The sequence below is a fragment of the Palaemon carinicauda genome, chromosome 18, assembly GCF_036898095.1.
Source record: "Palaemon carinicauda isolate YSFRI2023 chromosome 18, ASM3689809v2, whole genome shotgun sequence".
NCBI lineage: Eukaryota > Metazoa > Arthropoda > Malacostraca > Decapoda > Palaemonidae > Palaemon > Palaemon carinicauda.
The window spans coordinates 32,062,480-32,083,224 of record NC_090742.1 but is presented as its reverse complement, the minus strand read 5'-3'; the positions used below and the strand labels follow the sequence as shown (position 1 = coordinate 32,083,224).

Sequence of the window (20,745 nt, the reverse complement as noted above, 5' to 3'; positions counted from 1 at the left end):
TGAAAACTTTACTTCTGCATTGGAACATTTTCCTAACATTCCTTACAACTCATGCAAATCCTGCAGGTGTCTTCTGAAAGGATTGGAAGGGGAAGCATCAGACATTCTTGAGAACTCTAAATTTGATGGGTTGCACTAATAAAGACTACCAGATTAACGGCAATCAAACAAGATTCAACAAAGCGCCATAAACACCGGAATCAGTATAAAAGACACCGCAAACACACAAATGCTTGAGGAAGATATGGCAAAAATCTGATGAAAAGACTCATGGGTATTGAAATCTACAAAGGAGTGACGATTGTTATTCGACTGTTGCTTGAAGCAAACCAACTAAAGAATAGTTAGGACTCTTGTTCCAGTTGCCAGTATTACCAACAATAGGACAGAATAGGAGGTATCAGGATATGAGGTAAAAATTTGGGCAGTATTTGGGATTCAGGGCTAAATAAACAGTCGTAAAGTAATGTTCATCAATACTAAAGGAGAAGCACATTGATTTTTTTTTTTTTAAAGTGTGTGAATAAATTTGTTTTTTTTTTTGTTTATTAATATATTTTTCTCCTATTTCAATTGCTGTTATCAAATCTCCTTTGTTTACAGACTGAAAGAACCTGTAACAATTCTGAGATCGTAACAAGTGACAAAGTAGGCGACTGCTCCAACCACTAGCTAATCCAGGAAGTAGCCTGAAGGCTGGCCAAGGAAGGTTTCCATGACAGTAGACTCATAAAGAGCAGAGAAGACTGTACCCTTCGTCTAGACTCTGGACTCTGGAGATACTCTAGACTCTAGAGTATCTCCAGAGTCAAAATAGCCATCAACACAGACACCTCTTGATCAACACAAAGAAAAGATGGGCTCACAGCCTCAGACACGTAGAATCTCCTCTGTTGAGTGAGTGCAGAAGGCAGGATCTTGCTCAACTGACAGGAGCAAAGTGAATTCTCAGGGTCCAAGATCAGAGAATTCACTCTGTTCAATGCCAGCCTATCAAGTTCTGACCATGGCAACTCAAGGGAGGTCTTTAATCCTTCAGGGATGGCAAAACGCTAATCAGTAACCGTCAAACATACTTTCTCAGGAGCCACGGTAGCCTCTCATAGGTAATTGCACTTACTAAAGAGTGCAAAAGCATTAACAACGAACACCCAGTCTCAGGATTCTCTGCCTCCGTTGGCACTGGACTGGAGTCGGACACCATTGGGGTACAGTATTAAAGACACGAGATTCTTCCTCCCAGAATTTTTTTCTCTCTCCCAGAGTATGCATGATCCAGATTGAGAATGGAACCAGGAATGTACCCTGAAGAGGGTGAAGGGGAGGGAGATCAACAACCAGACCCCACTTTAGACGCAGAGATGCTTTTGGACTCAAAGCTCCCAGGTAAGCGCCTTTGTCATCGTTGTCAGTCAGAACTACTACAGGCTAACATTTGGCAACAGGCAAAGGCATGCCCTTCCTAAGGGAAAGGTTATACTCCTACCCTTTCCAAAGAAGGTTGTTAGTGCAATACACTACAAGCACTTCCCAAGGATTAGGCCTAAGAACCCACAGGAAACAGAGTTGGGTTCCACCCGAAGAGAAGAACGAGCTATAAAGCGTCTCAAACATTAACTTTGGAGTTCCTAAAGTTAATTCCAAAAAATCATTGTTAGCTATTTTCTTGTTCTTAGAAAAGTCAACCGACAATGGAGAAAGCTACAAATAGAAGTTACCACAGGGAGACAACTGAAAAATGTTGTAACTCCTCCAAAGAAAACACAAACAACAGAGATCAAGAGCAAGCGTTGACAAAAATCTCCCACATCGGTTCTTTCCCTTATCAAAGCAAAATCACATTTCATGAGTTTCCCTTTGATAATACACACATAAACTACAATGAAATAATAATACTAATGCAATAATTTCAGAAAAAGCAAGATTGCATGCATACTGCTTGCAGCCAAAGTAAAAAGCGAAAAGTAAATGATTGACAGTTTAACTATGTCTTTAATAAACCAATGGCTATTCCCACTTGTGCTAAAGTCATACGCCTACTTGAAGGATAAAAGGTTTGTATTTGCATCAGAACAAATCATCTTTCTTACAATGAAAAAACTTTCAAATATAGTTCTGTTTGACTTCCAAATTAAAGAGGATATACAGTACACAAATACATAGACAATACCTTCAAGAATTTTTCAATGCACAATATCACTTACATTTTTCGTATTCCTCCTTATACCGCCATTTATCATAACGATCTGCATAGTTTTCATTTATCTTGAAATTATCTTCCTCTCCTGAATCACAATCGAAAATATCTTTATGTTTGGGCATCTTCGGGTGGCTGCTAGCACTGACTCTGGAAAAAATAATTTCGAATTGTATCACAAAATAAGTCATGACTAAAACTCTGGCAAAAGACTCAATCACATATACAGTAGGTTGTATGTCATAGCATTCATTTTCTAATACTAGTTTCAAATCAAAAGCCCAATAGCATCACTTAGGTAGCCTATATCAAATTGAGAGTACTGGATTGTGTGTATGTACAGTATGTATGTATGTATGTATGTATGTATGTATGTATGTAGCTGGGGGGAGAGTGACTGCTCCCCACACTCTAGTTTTAGGGTGCTTGAATGTGCGTGGATGTAGTATGATAGAGAGTAAAAGATGTGAGATTGGAAGTATGTTTAGAAGTAGAAGGATGGATGTATTGGCCTTGTGTGAGACAAAGATGAAAGGAAAGGGTGAAGTGATGTTTGGTGAAATGTCTGGTAGAGTGTCTGGGATTGAAAGGGGAAGAGCGAGAGAGGGTGTGGCTTTATTGCTGAGTGAATGGATGACAGGTAAAGTAGTGGAATGGAAGGAGATATCATCTAGGTTAATGTGGGTAAGGGTTAGGTTGGGTAGGGAATGTTGGGCGTTTGTCAGTGCGTATGGGCCCAGGTAGTGAGAAAAGTGAAGAAGAGCGGAATGAGTTCTGGAATGAATTAACTAGGTGTGTAGGACTGGGTAGGAGGAATTATGTAGTTGTCATGGGTGACTTAAATGCTAGAGTGGGCGCTGGAGAGGTAGAAGGTGTCATTGGGAAGTATGGCGTACCAGGTGAAAATGAGAGTGGTGAGAGACTGGTAGATGTGTGTGTTGAACAAGAGATGGTAATAAGTGCTAGCTTTTTTAAAAAGAAAGATAAAAATAAGTATACATGGGTAAGAGTGGCAAATGGAAGAGTAGTAGAAAGGGCATTAATGGATTATGTGTTGATAACTAAAAGAATGTTTGGAAGATTGAAAGACGTGCACGTGTTTAGGGGTATGGCTAACGGTATGTCTGATCATTTTTTTGGTGGAAGGAAATTAGTTGTAGCAAAAGAGTGGGGGAATAGAGTAGGTGGATGTAAAAGGGAGCTAGTGAGGGTTGAAGAGCTAATAAAACCGGGGGGGTAAAAAGTAAATATCAGGAAAGGTTGAAAATGGCATATGACGAGGTGAGAGTAAGAGAAACTGGTAATTTAGAGGAGTGGAATTTAGCAAAAGAAAATTTTGTTGGTGATTGCAAGTGATGTATGTGGCAAGAAGGTTGTTGGAGGCAGCATGAGGAAGGGCAGTGAATGGTGGAATGAAGGAGTGAAGGTAAAAGTGGAAGAGAAAAATGTTATTTTTATAATAAAATAAATTTTTGAATATACTTACCCGGTGATTATAATAGCTGCAACTCTGTTGCTCGACAGAAAAACTCTACGGAAAAATTCGCCAGCGATCGCTATACAGGTTGCGGGTGTGCCCAACAGCGCCATCTGTCGTCCAAGTACCCAGTACTCAATGTAAACAAAGAACTCAATTTTCTCCTCGGTCCACTGCGTCTCTATTGGGGAGGAAGGGAAGGTCCTTTAATTATAATCACCGGGTAAGTATACAGTATTCAAAAATTTATTTTATTATAAACGCCCTTGTTAGATATACGACACCAACAAGGTGCTCGCGCGAGGGTTGTAACCTCTGCATTCCATGCTTTTAATTTTCTCTGGTATATTTGGAAGATTTATATCAGAAAAAGTACAAAGAAGGACTTTTTCGCCGGGCGTCACAGGTTCGACCCAGAAATTTATTTTATTATAAAAATAACATTTTTCAATATTTAACTTAGCCGGTGATTATAATAGCTGATTCACACCCAGGGGGGTGGGTAGAGACCAGCATTATATGTTTACATTATTATGAGCTAAGAATTTTTTATTTCATTTTAGAAGTTTATCAAAATAACAAAAACAAAAATAAATAGGGTACCTGGTAAGGAAGTCGACTTGAACAATTACTCTGCCTTTTTAAGTACGTCTTCCTTACGGAGCCTCGCGATCCTCTCAGGATGCTGATCGACCCCTAGGATCTGAAGTATCAAGGGTTGCAACCCATACAACAGGACCTCATCAAAACCCCTAATCTAGGCGCTTCTCAAGAAATTACTTTGACCACCCGCCAAATCAACCAGGATGCGAAAGGCTTCTTAGCCTTCCGGACAACCCAAAAAACAACAATAAAAACATTTCAAGAGAAAGATTAAAAAGGTTATGGAATTAGGGAATTGTAGTGGTTGAGCCCTCACCCACTACTGCACTCGCTGCTACGAATGGTCCCAGAGTGTAGCAGTCCTCGTAAAGAGACTGGACATCCTTAAGATAAAAAGACGCGAACACTGACTTGCTCCTCCAATAGGTTGCGTCCATTATACTTCGCAGAGATCTATTTTGTTTAAAGGCCACGGAAGTTGCGACAGCTCTAACTTCATGTGTCCTTACCCTCAGCAAAGCTTGGTCTTCCTCATTCAGATGGGAATGAGCTTCTCGTATTAACAGTCTGATAAAATAGGATAAGGCATTCTTTGACATAGGCAAAGATGGTTTCTTAACTGAACACCATAAAGCTTCAGACGGGCCTCTTAAAGGTTTAGTTCGTTTTAAATAGAACTTAAGAGCTCTGACAGGGCATAAGACTCTTTCTAGTTCATTTCCAACCATATTCGATAAGCTTGGAATATCGAACGATTTTGGCCAAGGTCGAGAAGGTAGCTCGTTTTTGGCTAGAAAACCAAGTTGTAGAGAACATGTAGCCGTTTCAGATGAGAAACCTATGTTCTTGCTGAAGGCATGAATCTCACTGACTCTTTTAGCTGTGGCTAGGCAAACCAGGAAAAGAGTCTTTAAGGTGAGATCTTTCAGGGAGGCTGATTGTAGCGGCTCGAACCTGTCTGACATGAGGAATCTTAGTACCACGTCTAAATTCCAACCAGGTGTAACCAAACGACGCTCCTTCGTGGTCTCAAAAGACTTAAGGAGGTCCTGTAGATCTTTATTGTTGGAAAGATCTAAGCCTCTGTGACGGAAGACTGATGCCAACATGCTTCTGTAACCCTTGATAGTGGGAGCTGAAAGAGATCGTTCTTTCCTCAGATATAAGAGGAAGTCAGCTATTTGAGTTACAGAGGTACTGGTCGAGGATACTGATACTGACTTGCATCAGTTTCGGAAGACTTCCCACTTCGATTGGTAGACTCTAAGGGTGGATGTTTCTCCTTGCTCTAGCAATCGCTCTGGCTGCCTCCTTCGAAAAGCCTCTAGCTCTCGAGAGTCTTTCGATAGTCTGAAGGCAGTCAGACGAAGAGCGTGGAGGCCTTGGTGTACCTTCTTTACGTGTGGCTGACGTAGAAGGTCCACCCTTAGGGGGAAGTGTTCTGGGAACGTCTACTAGCCATCGAAGTACCTCGGTGAACCATTCTCTCGCGGGCCAGAGGGGAGCAACTAGCGTCAACCTTGTCCCTTCGTGAGAGGCGAACTTCTGCAGTACCTTGTTGACAATCTTGAACGGAGGGAATGCATATAGATCTAGATGAGACCAATCTAGGAGAAAGGCATCTATATGAACTGCTGCTGGGTCCGGGATTGGTGAGCAATAAATTGGGAGCCTCTTGGTCATCGAGGTTGCGAAGAGATCTATGGTCGGCTGGCCCCAGGTGGCCCAAAGACTCTTGCATACATCCTTGTGGAGGGTCCATTCTGTTGGAAGAATTTGTCCCTTCCGACTGAGGCAATCTGCCATGACATTCAAGTTGCCTTGGATGAACCTCGTAAGTAGCGATATGTTTAGATCTTTTGACCAGGTGAGGAGGTCCCTTGCGATCTCGTACAGCGTCAGTGAGTGGGTCCCTCCTTGCTTGGAGATGTACGCCAAAGCCGTGGTGTTGTCCGAGTTCACCTCCACCACTTTGCCTTGAAGGAGAGACCTGAAGCTTTTCAAGGCCAGATGTACTGCCAGTAGCTCCTTGCAGTTGATATGCATTGTCCTTTGACTCGAGTTCCATATTCCCGAGCATTCCCGACCGTCTAATGTCGCGCCCCAGCCTACGTCCGATGCGTCCGAGAAGAGAACGTGGTTGGGAGTCTGAACAGCCAGGGGCAGACCCTCTCTGAGGTTGATACTGTCCTTCCACCATGTCAGGCAAGACTTCATCTTCTCGGAAATGGGAATCGAGACCGCTTCTAGCGTCTTGTCCTTTTTCCAGTGAAATGCTAGGTGATATTGAAGAGGACGGAGGTGTAGTCTTCCTAATGCTACGAACTGTTCCAGGGATGATAGCGTCCCTATCAGACTCATCCACTGCCTGACTGAACATCGTTCCTTCTTCAGCATGTTCTGGATGCATAACAGGGCTTGGCTTGTTCTGGGGGCCGACGGAAAAGCCCGAAAAGCTAGACTGTGAATCTCCATCCCTAAATACACAATATTTTGGGATGGGACCACTCGAGACTTTTCCATATTGACAAGGAGACCCAATTCCTTGGTCAGATCTAGAGTCCACTTTAGATCCTTCAGACAGCGACGACTGGAAGAAGCTCTGAGAAGCCAGTCGTCCAAGTAGAGGGAGGCTCAGATATCCGCTAAATGAAGGAATTTGGCTACATTCCTCATCAGCCTCGTAAACACAAGAGGAGCTGTGCTTAGGCCAAAGCACAGGGCTTGAAACTGGTAGACAACCTTTTCGTAAACGAATCTCAGAAAAGGTTGGGAGTCCGGGTGGATGGGGACGTGGAAGTAGGCGTCCCTTAGGTCTAACGAGACCATCCAGTCTTCCCTTCTGACCGCTGCTAGAACCGACTTTGTGGTCTCCATGGAGAACGTCTGCTTTGTGACAAAGACATTCAGCGCACTGACGTCTAGCACCGGCCTCCACCCTACTGTCTTCTTTGCCACTAAGAAGAGACGGTTGTAGAAGCCCGGGGTTTGATGGTCCAGGACTTTGACTACCGCTCCCTTTTCTAGTAAGAGAGACACTTCCTGTTTCAATGCTCGTCTCGTCTTCCTCTCTGTACCTGGGGGAGAGATCGATGGGAGATGTTGCTAGAGGGGGTTTTCGTACAAACGGGATCTTGTACCCCTCTCTGAGCAACTTCACAGATTGTGCATCTGCGCCTCTCTTCTCCCAGGTCTGCCAGAAGTTCTTGAGTCTGGCTCCCACTGCTGTCTGAAGAAGCTGGCAGTCAGACTCTGCCTTTAAAGGACTTGGTTCCTTTCTTCTTTCCACGTCTCCCTTCGGCACGAGCACCTCCTCTGCTGGAGGCTCTGCCACGAAAGGGCGGAATAAATCGGGACGCTGGAGTGTCCATCCTTGGTCTAGCTGACAAGGTAGGCAAAGGGGTGGCTTTGCGAGCAGAGGACGCAACCAGATCATGAGTATCCTTCTGTATCAAAGAAGCAGCAATCTCCTTAATCAAGTCCTCTGGAAAGAGGCACTTGGAAAGAGGAGCAAACAGAAGTTCGGATCTTTGGCAAGGTGTAACTCCAGCTGACAGGAAAGAGCAAAGGTTCTCACGCTTCTTGAGGACTCCGGACACGAAAGATGCAGCAAGCTCATTAGATCCGTCACGTACGGCCTTGTCCATGCAGGACATGATGAGCAATGAAGTCTCCTTCTCTGTCGGAGAGATCTTCCTGCTTAGAGCTCCCAGACACCAGTCTAAAAAGTTGAAGACCTCGAAGGCTCTAAATATCCCTTTCAAAAGGTGGTCCAGGTCCGAAGATGACCAACATATCTTTGAGCGTCTCATGGCTAGCCGGCGGGGAGAGTCTACAAGACTTGAGAAGTCGCCCTGGGCAGAGGCAGGAACTCCCAAGCCGAGAACTTCTCCCGTGGCATACCAGACGCTCGATCTAGAAGAGTCTAGCAGGGGGAAACGTAAAGGCTGTCTTCCCTAGACTCTTTTTGGACTGCATCCATTCTCCTATCACTCGTAAAGCTCTCTTGGACGAGCGTGCGAGGACGAGTCTAGTAAAGGCAGGCGAGGATGACGGCATACCTAAAACAAACTCTGACGGAGGAGAGCGCGGAGCCACAGACACAAACTGGTCCGGAAACATCTCTTTGAACAGTGCTAAAACCTTCCTAAAGTCCAAAGAGGGTTGCGTAGACTTAGGCTCGTCAAGATCCGAATGTGGTTCATCTACGTGTGCAGCACCATCATCATCAGAAAGACCATCATCCGAGTATTGAGGAGGAAGCGGCAATGGAGTAGGTAACGGCTGGTCAGCTGAGTCCGGTCGCACGGGTGCATGCGTGACTGAGCCGGACGCAACGTCATGGAACTGTTGCCCAGTCTGTGAGCTGGCAACAACCATAGCAGCGCGGGGACGCACAGCGTCTACTCCAGACTGTCTAGCCTGATGTGGGTGAGCAGTGGCAACCACACTGGGTTGCGGAGGTTGACGCACCGCGTCAAAACAAAACAACTCTGACGGTTGTTGTACCTCACGAACGTCAACGGAAGGCTCCGTGCGTCGCTGAACGTCAACATGCGGCTGGCAGGGCACACTGGAACGCATGGGTGGCGGAACTCTCTCAACTGGAGTGCGCAAGAAGGTCGCCTCAGCGTCCATAGGACGCACAACCGAGTGTGTGATTGGTTGTAGGCAAGAGGCTGTACTAGCTGGTGCAGCAGCAACCTTCTCCGCACGCAAGTCCTGCATCAGAGACGTTAATTGGGACTGCATGCTCTGCAGCAAAGACCACTTAGGGTCTGCAGGAGCAGGTGCAGCGACAGACGGTGTAACTGTCTGAGGCGGTACCGCTTTACCTCTCTTAGGAGGTGAGCAGTCATCTGATGACTGCAGCGAGTCCGAACTGACCCAGTGGCTACAACTGGGCCGTTGGACTTGCGCGGAAGGGACCGACTTGCGCTTCAACGGTCGTGAGACCTTGGTCCATGGTTTCTTGCGAGAAACCTCTTCCGCAGACGAGGAATAAATGGGCTCTCTCGTCTTTGTGTGGTGGGGGCGATCTTGGGTAGATACGCCCGAAACCACAGAGGGAACGTCTGTTCGCTGATTAAAGCCTCTCGAACCCATTTGTCGTACGACATTGCTTCTCCCCTGGACTTGGGAGCTTGCAAGAGGTCCCGGACTAGGAGGACGACAGGCACGAACAGACGAACCCTCAAGCGCAACACTATCCACAACACTATCACTCACTTTGTCACTTCCCACTGCACTTTTACACTTCAGCTCCTTGACATCTGCCATGAGCTGATTACGGTCACTAGCCAGTGACTCAACTCTCTCACCCAGAGCTTGGATGGCACGCATCATATCAGCCATCGAAGGTTCCTGAGTGCCAGAAGGGGGGTTAGGAGCAACCACTACAGGGGAAGGAATAGGTTGTGGGGCATGAGGAGAGGAAATGTCAATAGATCGAGAGGAACTTCTCCTAACTCTATCTCTCTCTAGCCTACGTGTATATTTTTGGAATTCGACAAAATCGAATTCCGAAAGCCCAACGCACTCCTCACATCGATCTTCCAATTGACAGGTTTTATCCCGACAATTGGAACAAACAGTGTGAGGGTCGATAGAGGCCTTCGGAAGACGCCTTGAACAGTCCCTAGCATTACACTTCCTAAATTTTGGGACTTGAGAAGGGTCAGCCATTTTGAATTGGTCAAAGGGGAATTCAAAAACTATCCAAAGTCATCAACAAATAATCCGTAATAAAAAAAAGAATGCAAGGATTTTTGAAGAGAAAGCCTGCACAGCGAAAGCTCAAAACTAGAATAGTGTACTTCACCAAATAGTTGTGAAAACAAATCCAGTTAGCAACAGCGAATTAGTAGGTCTTGCCGGTAGCACGACAGAGAGAAAATTGGGTTCTTTGTTTACATTGAGTACTGGGTACTTGGACGACAGATGGCGCTGTTGGGCACACCCGCAACCTGTATAGCGATCGCTGGCGAATTTTTCCGTAGAGTTTTCTGTCGAGCAACAGAGTTGCAGCTATTATAATCACCGGCTAAGTTAAATATTGAAAAAGAGGGCTTTTGAAGAATGGCTGCAGAGTAATAGTATAGAGAAGTATGAAAAATATAGAGAGAAAAAATGATATTTTGATTATAAAATAAATTTTTGAATATACTTACCCGGTGAATATATAATAGCTGACGTCTCCGACGGCTCGACAGATTCCAAAAACTCGCGAGCGATCGCCGTGAAGGTTGCGGGTGTGCCCACCAGCGCCGACTATCGGCCAGATACCGCATATACTTGTAAACATCTCCAGTTCTTCTCAGTCCCCTAGGTCTCTATCGGGGAGGAAGGGAGGGCCTTTAATTTATATATTCACCGGGTAAGTATATTCAAAAATTTATTTTATAATCAAAATATCATTTTTAAATATTAAACTTAGCCGGTGAATATATAATAGCTGATTCACACCCATGGTGGTGGGTAGAGACCAGTATTAATACAATAAAGGCGTATATGCTCAAGAGTTTTTGACAATTATTCAAAAAACAGACTTAAGTATAGGTACCTGGTAAGGAAGCAGACTCTGATTATTACTCTGCCTCATTAGTCCGCTTTCCTCACGAAGCCCAGCCATCCTCTCAGGATGCTGAAAGACTCCCAGGAGCTGTTATATCCAGGGCGAACACCCCTATAACAGGACCTCATCAATACCCTTAATCTGGGCGCTCTCAAGAAACAACATTTGACCACCCGCCAAATCAAAAAGGATGCGAAAGACTTCCTAGTCTTCCGTACAACCCAAGACAAGATTAAAAACATTTCAAGAGAAGATTAAAAGGATATTGGGATTAAGGGAATGTACTGGTAGAACCCTCACCCACTACTGCACTCGCTGCAACGAATGGACCCAGGGTGTAGCAGTCCTCATAAAGAGTCTGGACGTCTTTTAAGTAAAATGAAGCGAACACTGACTTGCTCCCCCAAAAGGTCGCGTCCATAATACTTCGAAGAGACCTGTTTTGCTTAAAGGCACCGAAGTCGCTATCGCTCTCACTTCGTGCGTCTTGACCTTAAGCAAACAACGATCTTTCTCATTTAAATGAGAATGTGCCTCCCGGATTAAAAGTCTAATAAAGTACGATAACGCATTTTTAGACATGGGCAATGAGGGCTTCTTAACGGAGCACCATAAGGCCTCAGAACCACCTCGTAATGGTTTAGTTCGAGCTAAGTAAAACTTAAGAGCTCTAACGGGGCACAGCACTCTTTCAACTTCGTTACCTACGATTTCTGACAGACTAGGTATTTCAAAAGATTTAGGCCAAGGACGAGAAGGCAGTTCGTTCTTGGCCAAAAAACCAAGTTGAAGCGAACATGTAGCTTTATTTGTAGAGAAGCCGATGTTCTTACTAAAAGCATGGATCTCACTGACCCTTTTAGCCGAAGCCAAGCACACCAAAAAAAGCGTCTTGAGGGTGAGATCCTACAGGTAGACTGAATGCAATGGCTCAAACCTGTCCGACATTAGGAACCTTAGGACCACGTCTAAGTTCCAAGCGGGAGTTGACATACGACGCTCCTTAGAGGTCTCGAAGGACTTAAGGAGATCTTGGAGATCCTTGTTATTTGACAGATCCAAGCCTCTATGTCTGAAAACAGACGCCAACATGCTCCTGTAGCCTTTAATAGTGGGAGCAGAGAGGGAGCGAACATTTCTCAGATGCAGGAGAAAGTCCGCAATTTGGGCTACAGAGGTACTGGAAGAGGAAATAGAGGAGGACTTGCACCAGTCTCTAAATACCTCCCATTTCGACTGATAGATCCTGATGGTAGAAGATCTTCTAGCCCTCGCGATCGCTCTAGCTGCCTCCTTCGAAAACACTCGAGCTCAAGAGAGTCTTTCGATAGACTGAAGGCAGTTAGACGAAGCGTGGGGAGGCTTTGATAAAATCTCTTTATGTGAGGCTGTCGCAAGAGATCCATCCGTAACGGCAGACTTCTTGGAACATCTACCAGCCATAGAAGTACCTCTGTGAACCACTCTCTCGCGGGCCAGAGTGGAGCAACCAATGTCAACCTGGTCCCTTCGTGAGAGGTGAACTTCTGCAGCACCTTGTTTAGGATCTTGAAAGGTGGAAAGGCATAAACGTCCAGGTGAGACCAGTCCAGCAGGAAAGCGTCTATGTGGGCTACCTCTGGATCTGGAACTGGAAAGCAGTAAGTCGAGAGCCTCTTTGTCAGAGAAGTCGCAAAAAGATCTATGGTGGGTTGACCCCATGTCATCCATAGCTTCTCGCACACAGTCTTATGCAACGTCCACTCCATGGAGATGACTTGTCCTCTCCTGCTGAGGCAGTCCGCCAAGACATTCACTTTTCCTTGCACAAATCTCGCCAAAGGAGAGATGTTACTTGCCTTAAATGGAGTTCCTTCTGATCCGTGGATCAAAGACCCGAGCATTCCAGACTGTCCAGTGGAGCTCCCTAACCCAAAACCAAAGCATCTGAATACAACACATGGTTTGGGTTCTTGATCGCAAGAGAAAGACCTTCTCGAAGTCTGATGTTGCTGTCCCACCAAGTCAGACATGTCTAGACTGGGTTGGAGATTGGGAAAGAGATACTCTCTAAGCCCTTCTCCTTGTTCCAATGGTTTAGGTGAAATTGGAGAGGGCATAGGTTGAGTCTCCTCAGAGAGATAAACTACTCCAGCGATAAAAGAGTTCCCACGAGACTAGTTCAAACTCTTACAGAGCAACTGTTTTCCTCTTGCAAGTGAAGGACTTTTAACAGAGCTTGTTCCATTCTTGTGGGAGACGAAAAGGCCCGAAAAATCAGACACTGTATCTCCATTCCCAAATAAAGAATAGTCTGGGATGGGGTACTGTAAGTTATGACTTCTCTACGTTCACTATGAGACCTAGCTCCTTGGTTAGGTCTAATATCCATAGAGGCTCTCCAGATAGTGATATAATGACGACGTCCTGATTAGCCAGTCGTCAAAATAAAAGGGAGGCTCTGAATCCTCAAAAAATGTAATCCTCAAAAAATGTAGAAAGCTTGCTACATTTTGCAAGGGCCTTGTAAAAACAAGAGGAGCAGGAATGAGGCCGAAGTACAGTACTCGACATTGGTACATTACTTTCCCGTCCACAAACCTCAGATGTTGTTGAAAGTTTGGATGAATCGGGATGTGGAAGTATGCATCCTGAAGGTCGAGAGAGACCATCCAGTTGCTTTCCCTTACTGCTGCCAAGACAGATTTGGTAGTCTTCATCGTGAAGTTTGTCTTGACAATGAACACATTGAGCGCACTTACATCTTAAGTACTCCTGCAGTGAACGTGGCTGCCAGATCATTGGAGCCATCCCTGATAGCTTTGTTCCTGCAGTGAACATGGCTGTCAGATATTTGGAGCCATCCCTGATAGCCCTGTTCATGCATGACATAATTGTACAGCAAAACATTGACAGCTGGAGAGACCTTCTGACTTAAGGCTCCCAGGGACCAACCAACAAATAAAAACTTCAAACGCTCGAGAGAAAAAAAAAAAAAAAAAAAAATCCCAACAGGAGATGGTCTAGCTCTGAAGCCGACCATAAAATCTTGGAGCGTCTCATGGCCAGGCGACGGGGAGAGTCTATGAGGCTTGAGAAGTCTCCCTGGGCAGAGGCAGGAACTCCCAAGCCAAGAACTTCTCCCGTGTCATACCAGACGCTCGCTCTAGAAGCCAGTTTAAAAGGAGGGAAAGCAAAGGCTGTCTCCCCCAAACTCCTCCTGGTGATCAACCAGTCGCCTAGCAAACGTAAAGCTCTCTTAGAAGAGCGAGAGAGCACTAGCTTAGAAAACGACGGCTTCGAAGTAGCTAGGCCTAGCGTAAACTCTGACGAAGGCGAACGAGGAGTAGCAGTTACAAAATGGACCGGAAAAAGATCCTTAAAAATCAGCATGATTTTTTTAAAGTCCATAGAGGTCTGAGCAGCTTTAGGCTCCTCTCCGTCTGACAAAGTCCCCAAAGGAATATCAGTAGGAGGAGGATCAGCAACTTCCTCATCTGAAGGAACCTCGTCCGACAATTGTCTAGTCTCATGAAAAGGAGAGACCTGCCGCGGCGGCAATGCTTGACAGGCAATGTCAACAAGCAAAGGAGCAGCAGTAGCAGTAGAGGAAGCGACGTCAGGTCGCTGCTGAAAGGACTGAAAACCTTGTGACTGTCCAACAACAACAACAACAGGAGTTGATGGACGCTCGACGTCACGTCGGAACTGCATTGACGGCCTAGACTGAGCAGTCAAAACAACCTTCGACTGCGGTGATTGACGCTCAACGTCAAGTCGAGGCAACTGAGCTGGTTGGCAAACGTCCTGAACGTCAACACGAGACTGCGGCAGCGGCTGAACGTCAACACGAGACTGCGGCAGCGGCTGAAAGTCAACACGAGACTGCAGCGAGGGAGGATCCATGTCACGTGACTGACGTGAAAAACTCCTGACATCACGTTTCAAAGTACAAGAAAACGTCAGCACTAACGTCAAACGGACGAGTAAATGCTCGTTTGGGCGGCTGACGGCCAGAGTTTCGTTTAGCGTAACGGCGACTCGAAAGCGAAGGTTCATCGTGAACCTGCTCAACGTCATACTTCTCCATAAGGGAGGCAAGCTTAGTCTGCATGTCCTGCAGGACAACCCATTTAGAATCAACGGGAGTCGGAACGGGCCGAGACGACGGTAACGTCTGTGTTGGCAAAACATTGCCTTTACCGCGACCCTCGGACCCCGAGTTACGCTTGCGTTTAATAGGCGAACAGTCTTCCGACGACTGCAAAGGGTCAGAGCTGTCCCCATGGCTACAGCCAGGACACTGGACCTGTCCTGAAGGGACTGACTTTCGCTTAAAGGGTCTAGAAACCTTGCGCCAAGGTTTCTTTTGCGAAAAGTCTTCGGATGACGAGGAGAAACTTCGTCTCTCCTGTCTTATGGCAAGGACGTGCTTGCCGAGCAACGTCTGATACCTTTGAGGGAACGTCTGTTCGTTGGTTTACACTCCTCACTCCCTTAGGTCCTACGACATTCCTTCTCCCTGGTGCATGGGAGCCTGAAAGAGGTCTCGGACTAGGCAAGTGACAAGCACGAACAAACGAACCCTCCGCAACACAGCACATGTTTTCTAGCACTCACTTCACTGATATCGTATTTTTCAATAATTTCACATTAGGCATGAATAAAACTGATATCTACCTGAAGCACGCAATTCTCCCTTACATCAAAAGGTTATAATTGCGAAATGAGTCGTATAATGTAAGCACATTAGTACAAAATGAAACACACATGCAAAAATCAAAAAACATATACATATATATCGAATAAAACGGAAATATATAAAGTTAAAAAGGATCAGTGACTGGGGAGGAGACTAAACACTAGTTCACTAAAGACTACGTTTTCAATCTCTCACCGTACAGTGCCTTGGGACGAGAATAAAAAACTAAAAACGTTTTATCCTTTCTCCCCGTACAGAGACTTGGGACGAGAGTAAAAAAAAACTGAATCGAGAACAACGTTACTCGCTCCCAAACTCCTTACTTGGGACGAGAATAAAGATCGGATCGTTCTCTCTTTCTCTCTCTCTCTCTCTCTCTTGTCACACACAAGAGAATTGCCCACTCACCCTTCGTCAATAAACAGGTTATTTGACCAAAGGAAAAAACTGAAAGGACTAAGAAATTGAAAATTAACAAGTTCCTTTAAATTAGTATTTAAAACACTTCAGTTTGAAAGGAGAATGAACAAAACGTCAAAATCGATTTACTCTTTCTGCAAAGTGAAACCGTGATTCTCTCTTTCTCTATCCTAACGATAGAGCGCAAACTGCGTAGCACAAACCAAACGTTAGTTCATCTTTGAAAAAACAGCACGAAGACTATTCAAAGAATATATTTCTTAAAATATTTTCTAAAAAATATTCATTTCATAACTCTTAGAGAGCAAATGATTTAAACTTAACGAAAATAAAAGTTGAATGGGCTCAACGTTGTTTAACTTCGGTTTCCAAGTTAGGACCGCCTACATCTCGGACTAGGGGAGGAATAGGTAAAGGCCGCATATAAACAAAACATAAAATTTATCTTGATGTTTAGTATAAATGGAAAGCTAATCGAAGAGGCCTAATAAAGGCGGGTGAGATATAAAATATATAGAGGAAAATCTATAATTATCAACAATAATTTATAACGTGATAAAATAATTACTAAAAGCCTTAAACACACTTCCGTACACTGAGGGAAGGGTCGGCCATCTTTACTCTATGGAAAAACCAGAGATAAAAAAGCAAGGGCAAAACACTTTTCCTCTCCTTTCAAAAGCATTTCTTTTGAAGATAGTATTGAATAATCCAACACGGCGAAAGCAATAAAACCAAAACCAAGTACTTCACCAATTCGGTAGAAAACTCGAGGTCATAAAGCGAGTGGAATCAACTTGTCGATGAAACCGACAGAGAAGAACTGGAGATGTTTACAAGTATATGCGGTATCTGGCCGATAGTCGGCGCTGGTGGGCACACCCGCAACCTTCACGGCGATCGCTCGCGAGTTTTTGGAATCTGTCGAGCCGTCGGAGACGTCAGCTATTATATATTCACCGGCTAAGTTTAATATTTAAAATGTGGAAGTAAAGCGCAAGGTACGTGAGGCAAAGAGGGCAGCTGACCTGAGGTGGGGTCAGGGACTGGGTCAGTCATATGAAGAGAATAAGAAGTTTTGGAAAGAAGTGAAGAGAGTAAGGAAGGCTGGCGCAAGAATTGAAGAGACAGTGAAAGATGGAAATGGAAGGTTGTTAGAAGGAGAGGAGGCAAGGAAAAGGTGGGCGGAATATTTTGAAAGTTTGCTGAATGTTGAGGATAATAGGGAGGCAGATATAATTGCTGTTCCAGGTGTTGAGGTGCCAGTGATGGGAGATGAGAATGAGAGAGAGATTACAATAGAGGAAGTGAGGAGAGCACTAGATGAAATGAGAGTAGGAAAAGCATCTGGTATGGATGGTGTGAAAGCTGAGATGTTGAAGGAAGGGGGTGTGACTGTACTGTACTTGAATGGTTGGTGAGATTGTTTAATATGTGTTTTGTGATGTCAATGGTACCAGTAGATTGGGTTTGTGCATGTATTGTACCACTATATAAGGGTAAGGGAGATGTGCATGAGTGTTGTAATTCAAGAGGTATTAGTTTGTTGAGTGTAGTTGGAAAAGTGTATGGTAGAGTAATGATTAATAGGATTAAGGATAAAACAGAGAATGCAATCTTGGAAGTACAGGGTGGTTTTAGAAGAGGTAGGGGTTGTATGAATCAGTTTTTTACAGTTAGGCAGATATGCGAGAAATATTTAGCAAAAGGTAAGGAGGTGTATGTTGCGTTTATGGATCTGGAGAAAGCATATGATAGAGTTGATAGGGAAGCAATGTGGAATGTGATGAGGTTATATGGAGTTGGTGGAAGGTTGTTGCAAGCAGTGAAAAGTTTCTACAAAGGTAGTAAAGCATGTGTTAGAATAGGAAATGAAGTGAGTGATTGGTTTCCGGTGAGAGTGGGGCTGAGACAGGGATGTGTGATGTCGCCGTGGTTGTTTAACTTGTATGTTGATGGAGTGGTGAGAGAGGTGAATGCTCGAGTGCTTGGACGAGGATTAAAACTGGTAGACGAGAATGATCATGAATGGGAGGTAAATCAGTTATTGTTTGCGGATGATACTGTACTGGTAGCAGACACAGAAGAGAAGCTTGACCGACTAGTGACAGAATTTGGAAGGGTGTGTGAGAGAAGGAAGTTGAGAGTTAATGTGGGTAAGAGTAAGGTTATGAGATGTACGAGAAGGGAAGGTGGTGCAAGGTTGAATGTCATGTTGAATGGAGAGTTGCTTGAGGAGGTGGATCAGTTTAAGTACTTGGGTTCTGTTGTTGCAGCAAATGGTGGAGTGGAAGCAGATGTACGTCAGAGAGTGAATGAAGGTTGCAAAGTGTTGGGGGCAGTTAAGGGAGTAGTAAAAAATAGAGGGTTGGGCATGAATGTAAAGAGAGTTCTATATGAGAAAGTGATTGTACCAACTGTGATGTATGGATCGGAGTTGTGGGGAATGAAAGTGATGGAGAGACAGAAATTGAATGTGTTTGAGATGAAGTGTCTAAGGAGTATGGCTGGTGTATCTCGAGTAGATAGGGTTAGGAACGAAGTGGTGAGGGTGAGAACGGGTGTAAGAAATGAGTTAGCGGCTAGAGTGGATATGAATGTGTTGAGGTGGTTTGGCCATGTTGAGAGAATGGAAAATGACTGTCTGCTAAAGAAGGTGATGAATGCAAGAGTTGATGGGAGAAGTGCAAGAAGAAGGCCAAGGTTTGGGTGGATGGATGGTGTGAAGAAAGCTCTGGGTGATAGGAGGATAGATGTGAGAGAGGCAAGAGAGCGTGCTAGAAATAGGAATGAATGGCGAGCGATTGTCACGCAGTTCCGGTAGGCCCTGCTGCTTCCTCCGGTGCCTTAGATGACCGCGGCGGTAGCAGCAGTAGGGGATTCAGCATTATGAAGCTTCATCTGTGGTGGATAATATGGGAGGTTGGGCTGTGGCACCCTAGCAGTACCAGCTGAACTCGGCTGAGTCCCTGGTTAGGCTGAAGGAACGTAGAGAGTAGAGGACCCCTTTTTTGTTTTGTTTCATTGTTGATGTCGGCTACCCCCCAAAATTGGGGGAAGTGCCTTTGGTATATGTATGTATGTATATATATATATATATATATATATATACTGTATATATATATATATATATATATATATATGTATATATATATATATATATATATATATATATATATATATATATATATATATAAATATATATTTATATATATATACATATGTATATGTATATATAAATATATAAATATATATATATATATATATATATATATATATATATATATATATATATATATATATATATATATATATATGTATATATATATATGTATATATATACATATATTTATATAAATATATATATATATATATATATATATATATATATATATATTTATATAAATATATATATATATATATATATTATATATATATATATATATATATATATATATATATATATATATATATATATATATATATATACTGTATATATATATACAGTATATATATATTTATATACATATATATATATATATATATATATATATATATATATATATATATATATATATATATATATATATATAAATATATGTACATATATATATATATATATATATATATATATATATATATATATATATATATATATATATATATATATATGTACCATAAAAAAATAAAGGGTAAATTTAAAGATCACTATGGGTCCTGAGTTCCAGCTGCACCCATGGCTTGATAGTCTGCATCAATGAATTAGGGACAGGGATGAAAATTAAGTACCGATTATGTATATACAGCAAATTCAGTCTCTAAGATATCGTGCCAAAGCGCAATGACCTGTCCCAGCTCAATTGCCGCTGGTATTCACGAGTTACCTTTAGTTCTTACAAAAGCATAGCTCCAATAATTCATCTTGATTCTCTATTTTCCATACCTAACAGTGCCTTAGTTGAATTGTATCCTATTGATCCATGTTATATCATACTCTATTAAATATGACACATTTGGAAGTAATTTGTATTTTTCCTTCCCCGTACAAACCTGAGTCCTTTACATAGTACAATGATAACAGCAAAGCTGGAGTACAAAAGTTTAAAATGATATTTTCATAATAAAACAAATTTTTGAACATACTTACCCGCTGGTTATATAACAATAGCTTTATTCTTCTGTCCGGCAGAAATTCAAAACTCGTGGCAATCGCATAGATGGGCCAGGTATACACTAGCGCCACCACGGTGGCTAGGCCAAACTATTCCATCCAGCACCAGATTTTCCATGCCCATAGGTCTCTAGAGGGGAGGAGGGTGGGATTATAAGTTATATATATATGAAAATATCATTTTTAAACATTTAAACTTATCCGCTGGTTATATAACAATAGCAGATTGACACCCTTGGTGGAGAGTCAGAGACAGCAACATTGTTGGAATTTCACTTAAGTGTTAAATAAAAACAAGCTTAAGGGTTCGTAACTGTTAAGGAAGCCGACTTCAATGATTCTCTGCCTCATTATGTCTGCTATCCTTATAAGATCCAGCGGTCCACTCAGGGGGCTGAAGATCTCTAAGAGCTGTCAAACGGGTAATAACCTCTATGTTGACAGGACCTCAACTAATAATCTTGTTCCGGGCGCTCTCAAGGAACAAAATGACCACCTAACTAAATCAAATATTGCGGAAGATTGTCGACCAATCTTCACGAAAAATCATAAAAATATATAAAAGTTCCAAGAGAAGAACAAGGGTACTAGGGATTAGGGGAAACGTAGTGGTAGATCCTTC

At 43.4% G+C, this 20,745-nt stretch overlaps 1 protein-coding gene across 1 annotated transcript in view; it reads right to left on the bottom strand.

Moving 5' to 3' along the window:
* The window catches only part of LOC137657749 (protein KRI1 homolog), a 216,275-nt gene that overhangs the window by 152,791 nt on the left and 42,739 nt on the right, over positions 1-20,745 (bottom strand). Inside the window, exon 2 of the mRNA XM_068392221.1 lies at positions 2,205-2,347. Within this exon, the coding sequence (XP_068248322.1) occupies positions 2,205-2,322 (118 nt within the window). The 5' untranslated portion in view covers positions 2,323-2,347. The remainder of the gene's footprint in view (positions 1-2,204; positions 2,348-20,745) is intronic.